The 21,141-nt window shown below is 32.3% G+C and overlaps 1 protein-coding gene and 1 long non-coding RNA gene across 5 annotated transcripts; one reads left to right on the forward strand and one right to left on the reverse strand.

Annotated features, from left to right (window-relative positions):
* Positions 1-261: 261 nt before the first annotated feature.
* Positions 262-9,031, reverse strand: LOC112652095 (uncharacterized). The gene is made up of 3 exons (XR_003131245.3): positions 8,936-9,031; positions 523-587; positions 262-361 (listed from the first exon to the last, which is right to left on the reverse strand). It is a non-coding gene; the product is annotated as an uncharacterized LOC112652095 (long non-coding RNA).
* Positions 9,032-9,584: 553 nt separating this feature from the next.
* Positions 9,585-21,139, forward strand: CSN1S1 (casein alpha s1). Of its 4 annotated transcripts, none has more exons than XM_025435685.3 (15): positions 9,585-9,740; positions 9,991-10,011; positions 10,414-10,452; positions 11,475-11,498; positions 11,897-11,920; positions 12,690-12,713; positions 13,753-13,785; positions 14,591-14,614; positions 14,717-14,761; positions 16,109-16,147; positions 17,632-17,649; positions 18,125-18,166; positions 19,167-19,324; positions 19,932-19,973; positions 20,790-21,139. In XM_025435685.3, coding segments are annotated over exons 1-14 (501 nt in total). In that variant the 5' UTR covers positions 9,585-9,731; the 3' UTR covers positions 19,933-19,973; positions 20,790-21,139. The 4 variants fall into 4 exon arrangements, with proteins under 4 accessions (XP_025291470.2, XP_025291471.2, XP_025291472.2 ...); XM_025435686.3 differs by having other exon boundaries at positions 14,720-14,761; XM_025435687.3 differs by lacking the exon at positions 11,897-11,920.
* The last annotated feature ends 2 nt before the right edge of the window (positions 21,140-21,141 follow it).

Consider the following 21,141-nt stretch of genomic DNA (forward strand, 5'->3'; position numbering starts at 1 on the left):
TCCCTTGCTTCCTCAGCTCACATCTCATCTTCTAAGACTCCTTTCTTGCCCTTTTCATGGGAAACATAACACACTCTCTTTTGTGCCTTCAAAGTTCTTGTGTTCCTCACCAATGATAGCACTTTTCAATATATAAAATTTAATTATTCATGTTTGCTTCCCCAACAGAATAATTTTAGAATTTTAATTCCTCTGTCCGCGAGTCATTAGCACTGCCCTCATCTATAAACCTCCCTCGCTTCTCGACTTTCCAAATCTCACCCAAATATGACTGGTTGTTTCAAATTTTTGATCATCTCATCCCATCATCTGCGGTCTGTCTTCTGTACTTCTCTTGTGCTTCACTTATTGCATCAGCCATCTAGAAATTAAATCCTAAAATAAGTTCTACTTGTTACGTTTTTACGACTTTCCACGTGCCTCTGTGAAATCTTTTCCACCCCAGTACACCCTTCATTGCTCTGACTTAGTCACCTGCCATGTCAAAAATCCCCTGCCTGCTCTCTGCTCCTCCTTACTTACCTGAGAGCTATGCCTCTGCTGAATTACTCCAGCTCCACGGCCTCCGCATAGTCCCTTGCATATGTCTGCAAAAATTCAGTTATATTACTAGGAACTCCTTCATCTCTCACTTCCAAGAAAGACAGAATTTTGAACTTGAATTTTCCCAGATAAAAATACCCTATAACTCTCTCAAGTCGGAAAAGGTGCCCCTTCCCTATTGCCACTTCTATCCGGAGGTCCAAAAGAGGAGGTGGAAGTGTCATTGTGTCATTCCACCCCCACCACGGCCGGAGGACCTTCTGCTGACTGTGTGTACCAGGGGCCCCCAGACCTTGAAGTCTTACTCTCCTCAGGCCTCTTTCTTGTCTTATTCCTGCCACCTACTGTCCTTTAGGGTCCCTAACTCTATCCTTGTTCAGAGGTTTCTCACTCATTCCATCTATCTTGAAACCTGTCAGGATCCTGGACTATATTAGTACCCACGCAAATAGTCCAACTAAACTCCTGACCCATGTAACTTAAAAGACCTTCACCTGGAAATAAGTCAGAGAAAGAAAGTCCTTGTGTCTTTACTTATATGTAGAATCGAGAAAACAAAAGAACAAAGACCAAACAGACTCTTATGTACAGAGAACAAACTGGTGCTTGTCAGAGGAGAGGGGAGTGGAGTGGGCAAAACAGATGAAGGGGATTAAGAGGTGCAACTTTTAGTTGTAAAGTGATGAAGATAAAAAGTACAGCGTAGGGAATACAGTCAATAATATCATAATAGTGTTGGACAGCGACAGATGGTGACTGTACTAACCGTGGTTAGCACTGACGAGGGTATATAGACTTGTCAAAACAGTATGTTGTACACTTGAGACTAATATAACACCGTATGTCAACTATATATCAATAATAAATGATACAAAAGACCTTCACCTTACTTAACTAGTTGGCCTCTTTCTGGCAAGGGCTTCTTTACCTTTACATTTTTTCAATTCTAAAATTTTCCTTTCTGCTCTAATTTTTACTTTTAGGTACTTCAGTACTTCCCTATAGTGACAAATATTCTTACTAGCTATTAAAGGTCAGCTAACCTATGAAGAAACATTAATACTGATGAAGGTGTGGTTAGTAAAAGGAAAAAGGATCAGAAGAATGTGGTTGGATAATGTTGGAGTCAGGCAATTTGGTATCTGACAGTCTGCAGACTTCTCCAAAAGTAGGTGAAGTTTGTCTATAGTAACACTGTGACTTTTTTATTCTGCTAGTTCCTCTCACTCTCACACAATCTTCTGATGGCTTAAATCAGTTCATCTTACGTGGGTGTCAGGCATTCTTCTCCTTCTAGAATTTTACTTCCTCTATCACCTATCTAAGAATGCAATACTTTGTATACTTAAGTTCTCTTATTGAGTGGTATATTAGTAAGAACACAGGCTCACATGTTGGTAGCCACCATTTACTCATTAGTTGATGCATGACCTTGTATGGAAATAAATTTACTTAACTTAGGGACGGTTTGGTTTCCTTACCCTGCTTTCCCTACATTGCATGGTTCTTGTGAGGACAAAAGAGAATAATAACTAAGACTTTAAGAATTGTTAAGAACCATATAAATTAATAAATGAATATATTCCATTCTATTGCTGGATGGCTTATTATTCTGTCTGGGAAACTAACGGTTGACTCTGGTAGGTAATACCTTTTGTCAAAACCATTATATGTAATAATAACATTGTTAAACAAGGACATCCAATGATTAGATCCAGGAAAGAATATCCATTATGAAAACTATGTTCCATCAAGTCAGAGGAAGATATATTTCTGATAGGTAAAACTCCCTTGACACATCAAATTTCATGGCCTTTTAGAAAGAACTCACTAGGTAGCATTTCATAATTAAATTTTAACTCAGTTTTCTCAAATGTCTTGAGTAAGTAAACTCCTCATTAATGGCAAAATGAATAAATTTTGGTTGGCAGTGGCAAGAAGGTAGTAGTATTGGTAACACACAAACAAAAAGTTACTAATAGAATATCCTACCCACATAAAGAATATAAGGTTGGGTAAGAAAATGCTTTATTCTAGACCTTGTCATGAAGGTAAACAATGTCATGGAAATACGATTCAACACTTTTAAACATGTTTTTGCTATGTATGTTACATGTTTTTTTACAATTTTTACATGCTGTCAAGTATTTTTTTTTAACTTTTTTAATATGCCAATTTCACCATTGGTAAGTTTAAAGGAGACTATACATTACATTTTCAAATCTCCTAGTTCCTTGCTACTCAAGGTGTGTCTCACAGATCATCAGCAATGACATCACCAGAAAACTTGTTAAGAATGCAGGATCTCAGACACATCTCAGACCTACTGAGCGTGAATCTGAAATTTAACAAGATATCCTAGCGATTCATAAGTACATTAAAATTTGAGAAGCACGTTCTAATTCACAGTTCTGTGAAAATATCAAATAGTACAGGATTTCATTAATAAAAATTCTAAACTCTCTTTTCTAGTCCCTTCTCATATTGCAACTCAAATGTTCCCTGGTTTGTGGTCATTATTAGAAATTTTGTCTTTACCTTCTACACATTTTCTATGCATATACAAATATAAAAATGTAATTCATAAATTCTCAGAAGTTTACAAATCTATGAGGTAGGAAGACAATTTGAGCACAAAATAATTAGTTGAAATCTTTAAAAAATCATGTTCTAATAATGGATAATTTTAAACGAGTACCTTGTTTCAGTTACTGCACACTTCAAAGTGTGTAACTCATTTTTTTTCTCTCACGTAGGAAGTGGATGTTATTGAGCAGATGAGAACATTGAGGCACGGTGATTTATTCAAGATAACAGCAGGTTAATGAGTGCCAAGATTTAAACTTACAATATGACTCCAAAGCCCTACCTTGCAACCACTACTTATGCCACCTTACTCAGATTATGTGTTTTATTTTAGATCTCCAGAGATCTATTGAGAAGCCGCTGAAGAATTAAAAAGGAGCTTTTAAAAAATACAAACACAAAAGTAAACATGTTCCATATTTCCAGTGATGTCATATATTCATAGTAACCAACAACTTCCTGAAAAGAACTCTATTTTATTTCTGGGTACCAAGGTTCTGTTCATACAATACCTGAGAGTAGTTACTAAGCATCTATTGTTAATCCTCTGGTAGGTTCCAAATGACATGTGGGTTTCCAGAGAAAAACAAAGTTATCTTTCACATTTCCCAGTAGATTTCCTTCTGGAAGGTTAGCTGTTTATCACATAACTAAAGGACACTTTCCTAGAAGACTCACCAGCTATAAAGCCAAATGAGAGAATCATGACAAACTAATTTTGAAACTTTATGTTCTGAATTATTGACTGTCTCATACAAAGTAAGTCCACCAAAGAAAGTGTGAGTCTGGACCAGAACATGTTGCAACAATATACATAATCTCACATAGTAAATTTACCACTTAGTAAGTTTGAAAAATCTATGTCTATTGCTATGATACTTCTTTTCATTTTTGTGCTAGTTTTATTTTTTATTTTTTTTAATTTATTTTTTATTGGTGTTCAATTTACTAACATACAGAATAACCCCCAGTGCCCGTCACCCATTCACTCCCACCCCCCGCCCTCCTCCCCTTCTACCACCCCTAGTTCGTTTCCCAGAGTTTTGTGCTAGTTTTACTAACAAATATGAATTCAAGGAAGAAATTATTTTTCCAATACCAAAAAACTAAAAAGCAAAAAAGCCTTCTATTTAGTTGTCCCTTAACTAACCTATTTCCACTTTCATTTGTTGAGGGACTCCTGGATTTTCAAAACCAATTTGGTGTATCATTAGAGTGGCCATGCCATGGTGTGCCTGAAATAGTCCTAGCTTATGTTGTTTTTCTACTGTAATTACTAAGAGCAGACCATTTCATTATTAAGAATATTCACTGTTGAATGGTCAATTACATGTTCACCTCACTTATGACTCTATTACAACAGAAAATTGATATTCAGGTAATAATCTCATTTTTCCTTTACTCATGGGGCAAAAGCCAATTTGACTATAAATGGACCAAATATGTATTTCAAATCTAAGCTTTGCTTTACTGGCTGGAATAGATCAAATTTAACTGATAAAGCAAATGAAAAATATCAATAAAGATAAGTGAATTTAGGCTAAAATTTCGTAGGATTTGGCATTGTACAAATCTACAATGAACTCATGAAACCATGTTTTCTCAAAATTTAGTAAACAGTTATATTTTACAATGGTAAGAATAATTTATTAAAAATTATAGCCCAATCAACTATCTTCAATACCTAATTCAGACAAAGTGGAAATTAATCCTTATCTACGCAGATTATAGATAGAAAAATTTGAATTTTGAGTTCATGAGAAATCCCATGGTAGACATACAAATTCATTGAGAGATGGCTGCTCTTATTATGCAGATTAGACACTTCTAAAAGTCTGATTGTTTCCTTCTGATGACAAGCCTTATTATTATCAAATGTCTCCAAAAAGTATGGCCCCCAGACTGAACTGTCCATGGGTACTCTGGAGGTTCTGTTCAAATCTCTATTTATGGGCTCTCAAAAATTATATTATTTGCTTTTTGTGTGTTAATTACCACCATAGTACTAGGCCAGTGATTTTGTTTTGCTCAGCTTTATGTCCATAGTACCTTGTCCAGTTTCTTCAACTCCATGAATAAATAAGCAAATAAAAATAAATGAACAAATGAAGATATGATAGCTTTTTATAAATTACAGTACTTTTTGCTACAGTGTGATTCTGAGTAAGGCATAAATAATTCAGTCATTCTGGATACACCACTGAGAAAAGACAAAAATAAGGCATTATAATGCAGCTGAGGATGCTTGTTCTCAGCCCCTTGAATCAATCAGCGTACAGGCATACTTCATTTTATTGCATTTCACTTTATTGCATTTTTCAGATATTGCATATTTTACAAATTGAAGGTTTGCGGTAATCCTGAGTGCAGCGTCTATCAGCACCATTTTTCTAACAACTTTTGTTCGCTTTGTGTTTCTGTGTCACATTTTGGTAATTCTCACAATAATTCAAGCTTTTTCATTATTATTATATTTGAATTATTGCAATCTTGGTAAAATTTAAACAAAGAATTGCTTCCAATGGATGAGCAAAGAGAGTGGTTTCCTGAAATGGGATCTGCTCATAGTGAAGATACTGTGAAGATTGTTGAAATGACAACAGTGTGTTTAGAATATTAATAAACTTAGCTTATAAAGCAGCAACAGGGATTGAGAGGATAGATTCCAAATTTGAAAGAAGTGCTACTGTAGGTAAAATGCCATCAAACAGCATTGCACACAACAGAAAAATCATGTCTGAAAGGAAAAGTCAATTGATGCGGCAAGTTTCACTGTTATTTTAAGAGACTGCTACAGACACTCCTATCTTTGCAACCACCACCTTGATCTGTTAGCAGCCATCAATATCAAGGCAAAACTCTTCACCAGCCAAAGGATGATGACTCGCTGAATCGTCAGATGATGGTTAGTATTTTTTAGTAAGTATTTTTTAAATTAAGGTATGTACATTGGTTGGTAGACATAATGCTATTGCACACTTAACAGGCAACAACATAGTGTAAACATAGCTTCTACATGGATTGGAAAACCAAAAATTTATTTGACTCAATTTATCACAATATTCACTTTATCGCAATGGTCAGGACCCTGACCTGTAATATCTCCAAGGTATGCCTATAAATAGGAAACACTAGCAAGTTGTTAAAGTTGATAGGATGTAGTCAGCAAGGAAGATATAAGATATAAGAGCATCAATATGGAAAACCACAGTCTCTTCTGATTCCTGTTGTAGAGAACCTTAAACCACTCTGGTATTTCTTTTAACTCAGAATAATGTTCCTGTTATGATTGTGAATAGGCTGTAAACATCATTATAGCTTTATTTAAAAAAATTTAAAATATATGGGATGATTCCTTTCTGGTAAAAATGCACATATAGTTGACATTAATAACTTTTAAAACTTATGTATGGATATTTTCTTTAGCATATGATATTTTTTGTAAAATGTATGATGCCAGTTCATTCTAGGAATAGAATTGGTGATTAGATATAGGGACTTTTATATTTTTTCCTTTTATTCATTTTAAAAGATGGACAAATCAGAGGTATGGGGGTTTTTTTTGCAACATTTAAAATTTAATTCTCGAATAATTATTGCTTTTTTAAAAAATAATTATTGCTTTTAATTAAACAATCTAATAACTAAATTAATGAATGTTACCACAACTAATATCCACAAACAAGGCAAACAAAACATTATGTGATGTACTTAAAATGCAACCAAAATTTATAGGATAATTTTATTTCTTTTTTGGATAAAAAGATCTGAGCACATACAATGTAAGTTACCCCATAAAGTGAATAATTAAAAAAAATAATATATGATAAATTGAGTTTTAAGAGACAAAATAAATAATGAATTTTTCTCATGATCTAGTATGTTGGTAAAAATTGAAAAATTTTAAGACCCTAATTTGTCCCAAGAATTTTCTTTATAGGCATTAGATTTTTCAAAAGATAAAGAAAAGAGAATTTTATTGATATATTAGTCTTTCTAATTATCCATTTAATATAAAATCATGTTCTTATCATAACCATAAATCTAGAAATTTTTGTATTTTAATTCTGAATAATGCTGTTCCATTTCCTATATAGTCTGTATGATCTATTATAGCATGAATCACTCCTTTGTTGGAAACATTCCTCAGAATTTATAGTGAGAGAATTTGGACTGAAAATTAATTTCCTATTTCTAAGAGAATTCTTAGAATTTAAATTAACCTATTGGTTGAACTGAAACCACAAAATTAGCATTTTACTAATCACTAGCTTTAAATAGCTGTGAAGCAAAGACATCTGCCATCACCTTGATCATCAACCAAGGTTGCTTCTTTCCAGTCTTGGGTTCAAGGTATTGTCTTTACATTTAGCAAAACTACTTTGATCTCACATTGTCTAATCTCTTTCACTTTTCATTAAGATGCATCTGAAACTTTTCTGTGTGTTTGCAAATATTGATACCTTCTTATGATATACTGGTAGCTTAAAAATGCATTTGCAAATTTTGACACCATTCATCTCAGATCTTTAGGTGAGAAATTAATATAGTTTTGTAAAGGCCAAATTATTTTTTAATGACAGTAACTAAAACCTTGTATATTGAAAAAGTAGATACATAATTTCAGTAGAAACTATGGTGAAGTAGTTTGAATTATTTCGCCCAATTCAATAGAAACTTGTTAGGCAAAATAATTTCTGGTCTTTTTAATTACTGTAACAAAGACTATTTCTGATAGAATATTTCAAGGCCAGTTTTATTTCATATCATTTTGTTAATAAAATTAATCATATAAAGGTTATGTCAAAGATAGATATAAAAGACAACTTTTTGTAAAGATGGTTAAATTTGAATATTTGGAAGGATACAAATGGATAAAGATAGTAAATTCATTTTGGGTTTATAAATATACTTTCTTTACTAGTATGTTTAGATATTACATTTTATATATACTGCTCAGTATATATAAAAATGTCAGTATTAGCTTGTTGACTAAGGCATAAACAAATTGCACATATGATCTTAAAAAAATTATCTGTGAACTATTTTTCTACCGCATATAAATATCAGTAATTATAGATTACTGCAATTTGATGGAACTCCGGAAATCAAACACAACAAGGCACCTGAATCTTATGATTCTATCCAGTCATCTTCGTACAGTCAAGTCATGGATATTATCAGTATAGCTAAATATGAAGATTCTTTTAAAAAAATTGATAGAGGTTAATAGTTTCTACATAATGCACTGATATCATTTCTTATGAAGATTCTGAAAGAGCAAGATGCTCTGAAATAGGTTTAAAGGAGGAAGACATTTTCCAAAATTTTCAGATAAAATTAAATACTAGCTCTTAGGGGATTTTCATTTATTATCTATTTTGCAAATCTGATGCTCTAGATGGGAAAGCTTGGGTTTTTTAAAAATTATATTTAAATATTGATTATTCTCTATTTCTCTGACAAAACCATATTACCATATTCAAGAATCAAATGTTTTTTTTTAAAAAAAAAAAGATTCAAATGTTTTGTTTTAGAATGTTAGTAGATAAAATTATTGGTAAGCAATTGATATTTCTTAAAGCAAGCACTGAGCAAGACAACTAGAATCATAAACTAAATATATATTGAATAGCAAAATTTTAAAAATCATGTTAATTAAAATACCACTTCTCAAATGAACTTATTTTAGCATAAAATTTCCTTGCTGGAAAATCACAGATTTCTTTTTCATTTTTTATAAGATCTAACTTCTTTTTATTTCTCTTACATAGGCTTTGACAATCATGAAGTTTCTCATCCTTACCTGCCTTGTGGCTGTTGCTCTTGCCAGGCCTGTGAGTACAGCAAAGAATTTAGCAGGTTGTAGATTCTTGTTAGAAATGACCTGATATCTTATCAAACATAAAATATGGAGAATAATAATCTTAAAGCATGGGAAGATTTCTAATTAAAGTCTTGATATTAAAACTATGATAATGCTTCACAAGCCTCAACTCTAAATAAAATGTCTGCCTTGAAATATAAGCACTATTCAATAAAAAAAATTAAAAAATGAAAAGCACAAAAAGAAAATAACAAGATATTGCACAACACAATAAATAAGATCAAAGAATAGAATTAGACTCTTTCCCTGGATCCATTACAGAATTAGCAAATTTGTAGACATATAACAGGTCTCATTATTCCTTACCAAATAAACAAACCAGGGAAACTTGGTTTCAGATAAATTTTGCTATTAAAATATGAACCTTTCTTAAATAGCCATGTTTAAATTCATAGTGTATGTATATTGTGACATTATTATTATTGCATTCTAATTGCTTTTTTGTTTTGCTTTGTTTTACAATTCTCTTTTGTTTTTCACAGAAACTTCCTCTTAGACACCCAGAACTCACTCAAGTGAGTATTCTATTCTATGTTCTAAGAACTCTAACTATGGTATTTAAGTGATAATGTATTGGTAGATTCTAGGCCTGTTCTTCTCTTCTCTATAAAACAGTTTCACATTCACTGAGTTACAATATCTTCAGTTCAAGTGCCCACAAGTTTTTATTTGTTTTCACAAACTTTCTTAGAGAAGAGGCACATGGACTTACATAATGTTTATGGTAAATAAAAAACCTTAATATTCAAGAGAAATAATTAAACAGAATATGTTAACATGATTTATTTTAATGTATTCTTGCTTCTTTCTCTTCTACTTGTACTTTAACATGTGATTGATGATTTGGTTTCATTTTAAACACTGGATCTTAAATTAGATACCTCTACCACACATTTCTGCATGAGCCATGAATTCTCCACTCTGTCCACTGATTGAACTAATACCTTTTTATTTATTTATTTTATTCTTTTCAGAATGAGCTAGACAGCAGAGAGGTAAGATTTTACTCCACCCCAGTCCCCAAACTTTTCTGTTAGCTGTGATGGATAATGAATGTCTTTTTCACTCCAATTTTATCTATCTTCATATGTGTCCAAGTACTCAGTTACTTGGATTACTCTCTCAAATCTCTTTTTTGATTAAATCTTCATTCAATTCCTCCTTTAACATTTTAAGCATAGACTTACTAAATCTCTAGGCCTCGTAAAAAAAGGAACCAAATAGAAGGTCTCTTTAGTTTTAAAAATTAGATCATAAAACTAGAACTATTTACCTTTTCTTCTACCATAAGAAATATGTTACTTTATCTAATTAAAATTGATAACGTGTTCAAACGGACAAACATGCTCCTTCTTTGATATCTTTCATTTTTTATCACTCACAATTTAATTTGACAGGAAGTTCTCAAAGAAAGACAGTTTCTCAGGTTTGCTCTGGTGAGTATTATCTTTTTACCCTTCTTAAAGACAAGCATTTTTCTGGGAAATTTACTTTAATTTTAGTTTATAAATGATTTTTCACTTGGCTTGATCAAATCTCCCTTTCGTTCAGTCACCCAGGCACCCACAAAGAATATCAAAACCAGATATTCAAATATTAAAGAGCTGTTTTAGTTAGTACCTTATGCATTTGCTTCTTTGCAAAACACTCATGGTTTTTTTGCATAACCTAGGTAGAACACAGAACTTCCAAAAACATTACGATGGAACATTTTTTATCTCTAAATGATATCCCTTCATGTGTTGTATTTTGTATAGTTTTATGACTTAATTGCCAAATAAAACACAAATAGAAATTTTACTTCAAAACCAGTATTTTTTTGTATTTTTTTATTGGAGTTCGATTTGCCAACATATAGCATATCACCCAGTGCTCATCCTGTCAGGCGCCCCCCTCAGTGCCCATCATCCAGTCACCCCAAAACCCCGCCCACCACCCCTTCCACTACCCCTTGTTCTTTTTCCAGAGTTAGGAGCCTCTCATTTCTGTAATCCTCACTGATATTTCCCACTCATTTTCCCTCCTTTCCCCTTTAATCCCTTTCACTATTTTTTTATATTCCCCAAATGAATGAGACCATATAATGTTTGTCCTTCTCGGATTGACTTACTTCACTCAGCATAATACCCTCCAGTTCCATCCACGTCGAAGCAAATGGTGGGTATTTGTCGTTTCTAATGGCTGAGGAATATTCCCTTGTATACATAGACCACATCTTTATCAATTCATCTTTCGATGGACACTGAGGTTCCTTCTACGGTTTGGCTACTGTGGACATTGCTGCTATAAACATTGGGGTGCAGGTGTTTTGGCGTTTCACTGCATCTGTATCTTTAGGGTAAATCCCCAGCAGTGCAATTGCTGAAGACCACTATTTTAAGTTTGATAGGCAGCCCAACTTTGCTTGAGTGATTTTTAATGTAACTTTTCTTCTTTCTCTTTCTTTTTTTCTTTCTAGCCTACACCAAGAGAACTAAGAGAGGTAAGAAGATCTCCACAAAATATACTGTAGAGAAGCAAGTGTTGTGCTGTGCATTTATTGCCTTTTTATGGAAATAGATGCTCGGCTTATTGAACCAGACAGAAATGAGATCAAGAGAACTCAGAACTATAACTAAAACAAGATGAAAGATAACAATAAAATGTAGTGGGACAATTTTTAAAAATTATTTAAAGTGAATATTTTCATACAGCTTAAGCAAAGAACACTTAGCAAAGAGAAACTAATGTTAGAAGTGATATAGCAAGAAATATTAGTACATTCATAAAAACATTTATTTTTTAACTTACAGCAGCACAATGCAAGGTACATTTTCTTATAGATGTTCATTCATTTATGTCTCTGTTCACAACATTGTTCTTTTCTTTTCTATCCCTAAGGAATACTTCAGTGAACTGAGCAAGGTTAGGAACACCAATGATATTTAAATGATTTTAAAAGTTTATCCTTTCAAAAATAGATTTTATAAAGTATTGCTTATAAGCAATACTTTTTTAGCTTCAATAGAGAGAACTTCTGAGAGAAAAACAGAATGAAGGAATCAAGGTATCAAAAATTTTCTTAAAATAGTGTGGCAAAAAATATGTAGTCTTGAAGTAGGAAAACTGTTTTAATTTAGAAAAATTTAATTTTTCCATGGCATTTATAGTTTACTTGAACATTTCAGTCAGAAATTCAAAATAACTAATGAATTCTACTGAGAATTATAAAGAATACTGACTTTATTGCCATTACTTTATAGCTACAAGGAGACAAAACATTAGGATGGATGGATGGATGGATGGATGGATGGATGGATGGATGGATGAAGGAAGGAATGTGTGCATGTATGAATACAGCTATGTGCTGGCCAATTGTTTGCACTTGTTGCTAAAGCTGAAGAAATGCCTCATTTGGGACATTACATAAAGGAATATATCTGCTCCAAGAATGTTTTACGTAGTCACAGTTGATTATTCACTTTATTTAAACATGAATTTTAAATTCTGGATTGTCTACTAGATTTTTAATAGATTTGGTATTAAAAGATGACACTGGGTGTTTTTTTGTTTTTCTGATCACTTGGCTATTGCCTCAATTTTCTAATTTCTTGGCTATCTATTTTATTTAGTAACTATTATGTTACATTTGAATATTTATCATGAAACATAAAATTACTTCTCTTTTCCTAAGGTACAGGTCATGGAAGACCCTGAGGTAAGACACCTTTATTTTAATAAACACCACACTTACATATCATATGTAGTATATTCTGTATGCTTTATCTTAGCAAAACTATTTTCTCAAAGTGATTGAGATTTAATTTCTCAAACAGTCCTATTATATCCAAAAATGTACAATGCCATGCCGGATAAAGTTAAAATTGAAAGAGGGAATATGGCACTTGAATGCTAATCAATGGAAATATTGCTTATTTATTAAAATAAGAGCAAAAAGCAAAGTGTGCATGAATGTTCAAAAATGAACCATGAGGTTCCAACAAAAGCTTGCCTCTGCCATCCAGAGTATGAGCTCATTCAATTTTCAGGATAGTCCTTGGGCAGAAAAAATCTATTACAGCAATCACCTGGGATCGATGGGCTATGCTACCCAATCTAAAAATAGGGAAAAAACATCTGTTAGTCCATAATATATGGTTAATCGACTCTCCCAAGAGATGAACAGTCATTTGAATATTAAAATCAATCTTTTAAAATTGTATTTGGGAACAAAAATTATATCCATATATAAATTATAACATACATGACTTAGAAGGAAAACTACATATTCCAAAGGGTAGATGCTTTTAGAGCTAATGTCATATTAGCTCAATACTGAAATTGGTTGTAGTATTTTAATGTTTCCAGTTTATTCACATCAAAGTAGCTCCAGAGGTAGATGAGAATAAACACTGAACCCAGAACTCTGAGTAGCTCTGCTCAATAGGGCTTTTTCCTCAAGTTTCATTTTTTATCACAAAAATCCATATGTATTTTGCATCCTACTCCATCATATATCTGTGTTTATTTTAATAAAAACATTTTAAAATATTGGGTAAGTTATTATCCTCTTCCCACCATCTATTTTAAATAAAATTGACAATCCAAAAAAATGCATTACATTGGCCCTAAGCTTTTCACATCACTTTTTTCAAACCTGAAACCAAGACTTACCAACCCAGTATGAAAGTGTAGAACTTGTTTCCTTCCAATTCTAAAAGTCTCATGGTCAGTAACATTGGTTTTCTTTTTCTTAGCAAAGGCAATCCAGCAGCACTTCATCAAGCGAGGTAAATGATTTTGATGTTAATTCAATATCCCAATTACTTAGGAAACATTATGAAAGCTTATTGTACCATGAAGGTTACATATTCTATAAGTCTCATTGCACAAGGTGCTATGTATGCGGCTTTCTTTCAAAATTCTAACACATGTGAGTATCAACCCAACAGAAGTAAGAAAAGAACTATTTATCAGAGACAAAATTACAGAATTGTTTTTGGACAAACAATCATTATCTGGCCATCTGTGGTGTCCAAACATGTTTTTTTTTTTTTTTCCTTAGTTATCTTGCCCTTAACAGATTTTAGCAGAACTCAATCTTGTCATTAAAAAGTATAATGATGACTGTGCTTCTAAATAATGTAAACATGTTATATCCTGTGTAAAAACCAACCAATTTTAGGTTAATTAATCACAAATTCCTTGTCCCTTGTTAGCCTAAAGAAAAACAGTAGCAGGCATAGAAGGTGATGAAGTCCTTTTATTAACTTTGGGAGACCTGCTTGCAAATTATAAAATAAAACCAATCCAGTTATGTGGGGTTTCTGTAAATTCAATAAAGGTGACTATTTTATAACCACCTTCAACATTCTGAATAACCTGCCTGGTGACAGCAGGAAGAAGGGAAAAGGAAATCTGGATATAACATGTTATATCAAATTATTTATTTTGTCTCAGTAATGCATTATTTTGTGGCTAAAAATCAGTTAACCAGTTATTTAGTAATAGTGTCTAGTTAATTAGTATTCTTACCTTAAATATAAATTAATAAGTCACAAAATTAAAAGTGTGCTTGTTTCTGTTTTTTTGAAGGAAGTTGTTCCCAATAATACTGAGGTGAGATATATTAAATTTAAAAAATACTAGTATCCTAAGATTTGTTACAATTTACTTAAACAACATATATGTATATGTTTTGTTTGTTTGTTTGTTTTTTAGCAGAGGCAGATTCCAAGAGAAGACATACTCTATCAACGCTATCTGGTAAAATTTCATTAAAAGTTTATCAAAGGCAAATGTACCAAGGAATAAGAATGTTATATTGGTAAATTATTTCTCCATCTCATTACCTGCTAAAATCTAATCCATAACGAGTTGTCTGAAGGACTCTAGTTATTGACTGATCCCTCTCTGAAAGTAACACTAACAACTTTTTTATTTCAGGTATTTAATTCATACTTTCAGCTGAATATTTGTATTACATAGCCTGCTTTAGATCTGAATAGACTAGTATTTAAATGACAGTCTATAGATTTGACCAGACTTGAATTTGCCCCTAAGTTTTACCTTTTACCAGTGTGTGATGTTAGACAGTTTACTTTTTTTTTTTTTAAGATTTTATTTATTGGGACTCCTGGGTGGCTCAGTGGTTGAGCATCTGGCTTTGGCTCAGGTGTGATCCTGGAGTTCTGAGATCGAGTCCCACATCAGGCTCCCTGCATGGAGCCTGCTTCTCCCTCTGCCTATGTCTCTGCCTCTCTCTCTCTGTGTCTTGAATGAATGAATGTATGTATGAATGAATGAATGAATGAATGAATAAATAAATAAATAAAATCTTTTAAAAAATAAAGATTTTATTTATTTATTCATGAGAGACACAGAGAGATATGCAGAGACATAGGCAGAGGGGGAAGCAGGTTCCCCACAGGGAGGGAGCCCCATGTGGGACTCGATTCCCAGGATCCCGGGATCATGGCCTGAGCCAAAGGCAGATGCTCAACCACTGAGCCATGCAGGCATCCCAGACAGTTTACTTATCTGCTATAATTCTTAATCTAAATTCTAAAATGACCAATAATAATAAATATTAAATGATGTGAGAGCAGTTTAAAAAATCCATGCATAAAGTAAATGATCAATAAATGTGGCCAACACCAGAAGCATCAACATTTTTTCCCTCAGTTCATCCAATATTTTGATTTCATTTGACCAAGTTTAAATCTTTGATCAGAAAAAAAAAAAAAAAAAAAAAAAAAAAAAAAAAAAAAAAAAAAAAAAAAAAAAAAATCTTTGATCAGAAAGCAAAAGTCATTTCTAATTTTCTTAGTAATTCTGACACAAGATACTTTATAAGTAAAATTGCCTGAATACTCACTTATATCTGTATTTCAAGTTAAAAATAAGTTAAGAAAGTAGCTTTTGTAATGTCTTAAAAAATAATTGACGTAGTCCAAATTATTTGTGATAGAATTAACACTAAAGTACAATTAATAGTTCCTCATTCTTTACTTCTGGGAAAAACATTGTAGGATTCTAGCTTCATCACTTGATAATGATGGGATTGTACTGAATGGAACCCAAGCAACTGAGAATGTTTTTTCTTTTGAATAGGAACAGCTTCGTAGACTGAGCCAACACAACCAACTGCAGGTAGTAATATTTTATTTATAATACAAAATCATATTCTGCAGAACTAAAATACATTAAATTTTAAGTTGGATTCACTTTGAAAGTTGTATTCATCTTTCTCAAGAAATTACTCTAGCCTTGGTAGTTAACAACTGAAAGACTATTCATATGATTATCTATATATTTGCTATCAGAGCCATTTCTCTCTATTTATGCCTGGATTAATACTATCATATCCATAATTACTAACCATGGAGAAATTTACTTTGTCTAAATTCCACATCAAAACCTCTTACAGTCTCTCTGATGATGCATTATATTTAGGACTTTATCATGTGTTTATTTTCCCATGTCCAGCCCTGATTGAGAATTCTATAAACATTCCTGCTCATGAAAGCACGGATGTGTCAAATAAACTTTCCATTTAAGGAAATAGGAGGAACCTAGGAGTCCTAAACTTTCAAAACGTTTCTGTCAAACTCTGTAAGAAAGAATGGCCAAGTTGAGCTTGTCTCTGGACTTGTTTCCTTATGTATGTGAAATGGAAATATAGTTATTCTTGCTTCCCAGTGTTATTTGAATAATGAATTAACAATCTCCTACTCAGCTAGCCCTGAGTGGGGCTTGTAGCAAGTCCAATAAAATGTTCATTCCTTCTCCTCCTGTCTTTATTTCTCAGTCTCTATAGATTTTTTAAAATTATTTATGAGCGACATGAGAGAGAGAGGCAGAGACATAGGCAGAGGGAGAAACAGGCTCTCCACTGGGGAGCCTGATGCAGGACTCAATCCCAGGACTCCGGGACACTAGCTGAGCCGAGGCAGATGCTCAACTACTGAGCCACCCAGGGGTCCCTCTCAGTCTCTATAAAGTTTACTGTGCTCATGAACTTCTGACATTACGAAGGTCTTTTATCAAGAAGTGCATTTGAACTACAATATGGATAGATTAAAAACATAAATCAGCACAACCATTTAGTTTTAATCCTTTTGGTTATTATAAGGTCATTCACTTGGGAGGAGAAAAAAAAACCTTATTTTAGTTACATAAATCAACTTAATTAGTACTTTAGGGAAAAAGCCCTGTCCTAATTTAGCAAAATGACATTTTTCATTTTCTTCTCTTACCAATGTAGGAAAAGTCAATAATTAACTTAATTTGGACCCCAATTGTTACTCTTATATCAGTGTCCAAGTTGTTTGTGTTTAAAATAAAGTCCAATAAATTTAAATATATCAGTACCCTACTGAAATTTATCCTTAATGATCTAAGAAATTACCAGAATAATATATTTTATTATTTTAGCTATGATATGACTAAGCTATAAGGTTATAAGCAAGTATTATTATTATATTGGTCTTACAAAAGTGTTCATTGTATTTCATGGTTGTGTCCTGAGTGCTAAGCATAGTCATCCTCAAATATATGAAAGCACCTAGGAAATGTTCATTATTCATACATAAATAAAATCAATAGACTAAAACAAAATGTTTTCTCTTCCTTAGGGAACTATCCATGACCAGGTAAGATTATTTATTAAATATAAAATATCTTAATATTTTCTTCATGTGTTATGTTTTTATAATACGTGCTTCTCTTTTTTTAACAAATATATCCCAAAAGAAAAATTGTTCTGCTAATCATATTTGATAATATTTAAAAATTTACCAAAGATCAAATTTAAATAAATGATTATTAAATAGCCATGAAGAGAAAATATGTAGACAGAAAATTGGTAGGTTATTTTCCCTCAGTATGCGAACTTTACAAATTCTTTATTTTTCCAAACTATAGTTTGATTTTTTTTTCTAAAGTGCAAAATAAGAAGTGTTTTGAAACTTTTTCATAATTCTGGCATAGAATACAGTTTCTCCTGAATTTCATGGATCATGCTATATTTATGGGCATGAATTTTTTAAAATTTTATTTTTTGTAAAATGAATGTATTGTACCAGATGTATAAGTAACTCAAAATGTGCTTTATTCACTTTTATACAGCAACAACTTCGCAGAGTGAATGAAAACAACCTCCTCCAATTGGTAATATTTTGCTTAATAAATTGCACAGTAATAATATCCTGCAAAGTTTAAATGTGTTTGTTTTTAAATAGCCTCACACTTAGGAGGTGATTGTTTTCTTCTCCAATGGTTATTTTTCACTCCCAATTTCCACAATAATTTATATTCATTGATCTGAGAGATTAGAATTACTTGTCACTATTCTCTGGATGGGATCTGTTCTAGTCTGTCTGTTTTAGCTGATGTGAGAGCATTGTATTATAGTCATAAGCATTATGAAGTGTTAATCTCCTTGGTATATTAATTTCTCTTTTAACTTATTTCTTAATTATATATCTTTATGCCCATAATCTGTTTCTAAAACTCAGTTTCTATTAGGAATCTTGAACTCTCAAACTGGTAGACATACTTTTGTTTTAAAGAAACCATCTGGAGAGATACTGAACATCTCTGTAAAAATACTCTCTGATCTTGTTTTCTCATCTGTGAAATGAAATTGTCAGTAATACATAATAGATGCCAGTTTTTCCCCTGCCCTAAATTCCATTGATTTCACAGTGTTCCTAGGGATTCTGATTTCATTTTTAAGGCAATAAGTAGGTACTCTGTACTATGTGCTGCCATAACGGTTCTGATTCCTGTGAACAAGCAGGTCAATTCCATACTAGTTATGGAGCTCTCCAACCATTACTTGCCATTTAGTGAATCTTATAAAGGTTGCTGAAAATGTTTCACGTGTTTTAGAAGAAATTGACTTCAGGTAATATGATTGGCAAAATCAGTGTCACTGCCTAAGTCTCTAACATGAAAAGTATTTCAAATAGGTTGCTTCTTCCAATTTTGAAGCTTCATTCAGCCTTCAAAAGTAACTCTGACTCTTTTTCTTTCCAGAGATTTCACAGAGTAATCATCCCTTGTATTGCTAATAGCCATGTCAGAAATTAATGAAACAGTTCATTTTCAGAGATTCAAAACAGCAATTATTCATACCCTGTTGCTTTTCAATGGTCTTTCCTTCCAGCCTTTCCAACAATTCTACCAACTTGATGCTTATCCCTATGCTGCTTGGTATTTTCCTGCACAAATCATGCAGTATATTGCTTATCCACCATCCTTGGACATCACTAAACCCATTGCCTCTGAGAACATTGAAAATGCTGAGGTTGTGCCCCAGTGGTGGTAAGTTCATTTAAATTACTGCATAGTGATGTTCCTCCAAAAGACATAAAACAAAATCACTTACAGAATGTACCACAGAAACAGATGTAGAATCAACATGGCAAAGCAGTGTTTAGTGCCTCATTCTGAACCGGAAAATTGATAATACCTTCTGTGGCATCTATGGCTAACATTAATCCAATAGAATATGTGGAGCAGTGCTATCTATTCTATGAGTGAAATTCATTCTTGATGAGGTGGGAAAATAAGCTTTTCTCCAAAAAAGAATATGAAGAGTTCCGTTTTAGAATTCAGTTTTCTTCTCCTTGCACTTCTATTAATCTTTAAATGCCTTTCTTTTGGTTATACCCATGATATACATAAGAATAGAGCACAGGTTTTGGTATCCAGTAGTCCTAAATTCAAGTTCCAACTTTTTGCTTACTTAAAATAATAAAACAATGTTTATTTTTCATATCTCTGAAGGTGATTAAATATAGTCATCTTTGCAAAGTATAGTTCTGGGATAATAGACACAGGAAATAAGTAGCAGTCATTTTTTTGAGCTAATAAAATTTTATTGCTGACTATTTTGATCAAATAATTTTAATAATTTTTGTTCTTTCAGAAAAATTAAGAATTCTCAGGAACTCCACAATTATGGCTGTTGGTAAGTTTGGAAATTACCTGTCTAACCATTAATTGTATTTCCATTTGAAGGCAAAGTACAAAGATGATTGTAGGCTATATATTTTTTTTTTCTTTTTGTTGAAGTGTAGCTACTTGTGTGTGAACACAGTAGCACTTAAATAATTACATTAGCTTAGAAATTTATAATTTTTTTGTTTCCTAATCATACTATATTTAAACAGCAACTTAAAAATATCTAATTTTAACTAATATAATTTATAATATTGAAACGCCTATACAAATATAGAAGTGTGGATGTTACTAATTTTCTATGAAGATGTGACCTTGAGACTCAGGTGAACCCAACAGTTGTATCCAGTTCTTTGAAATCACTGCAGTAGAAATCCTTAGCAAGTGACATAGTGAAACCAAATGATCGTCTCTCAACAGGCAAATAGACTGAAATATCAACAGATTTTTTAAAATTACCTTCATCCACCATATTGGAGCTTTTAATTGTGTGTTTCCTTTCTCAATGGTGGAAACTTCTTTTTCAACAGATCAAACTAAAGTAAATGATAAATTCTGACCCACATGAAAATTTTATCTTCTAATTGCCTGCCATATGTTTTATATTACTGCAAAGGAGAATACTATCTACTAATAAATTCTTTTCAAAACTTAAAAATCAAGAGAAATGGATATACTTATTAGCAACAGGAAAGCACAAATAACATTGTGAATTTTATCTTAAAATGAAGAGAAAATGACAGTTAAAATGTGCATATCATAAAAGTGTCTCTTCAACTCAAAATATGTAGTATACCTAACCACATATTTGTTTTTCTATTTGCAGATGTGACTGAAAATTCCATTCTCTAAAATTTTCCTGTCTTCCATGTAAAACCATCTTATCCAAACATTTAGACTATTATTTTAGAAAAAGATAATCCCAAGTTTTTGAGGTCTTTACTGTGTATTAAACAGAATATCATTATTTTCCTTAAAACCAAAATTTCCTAACAGTTTATTGTCATGACATATGAAGGCCACTGAATCAGAGGGTATTGAAGTCTTTACTAAGTTTCTATTACGGAAATTTTGTTCAAAACTCTTTGAATTGCTTCTTCTGTGTCATCATTCCATGTAATTGTGTGCAGTGACTGAGATTTTTTCCTTTTCTTTTCAATAAATTACAATTTTAATGC

Source organism: Canis lupus, chromosome 13 (genome assembly GCF_003254725.2).
Source record: "Canis lupus dingo isolate Sandy chromosome 13, ASM325472v2, whole genome shotgun sequence".
NCBI lineage: Eukaryota > Metazoa > Chordata > Mammalia > Carnivora > Canidae > Canis > Canis lupus.

Excerpts from the sequence above, each read along its gene's own strand:
- CSN1S1 (XM_025435685.3), top strand. Across the intron at positions 10,012-10,413 it reads ATGAGCTAGACAGCAGAGAG|GAAGTTCTCAAAGAAAGACA; the intron begins GTAAGATTTTAC and ends TTAATTTGACAG. Across the intron at positions 13,786-14,590 it reads GCAGCACTTCATCAAGCGAG|GAAGTTGTTCCCAATAATAC; the intron begins GTAAATGATTTT and ends GTTTTTTTGAAG.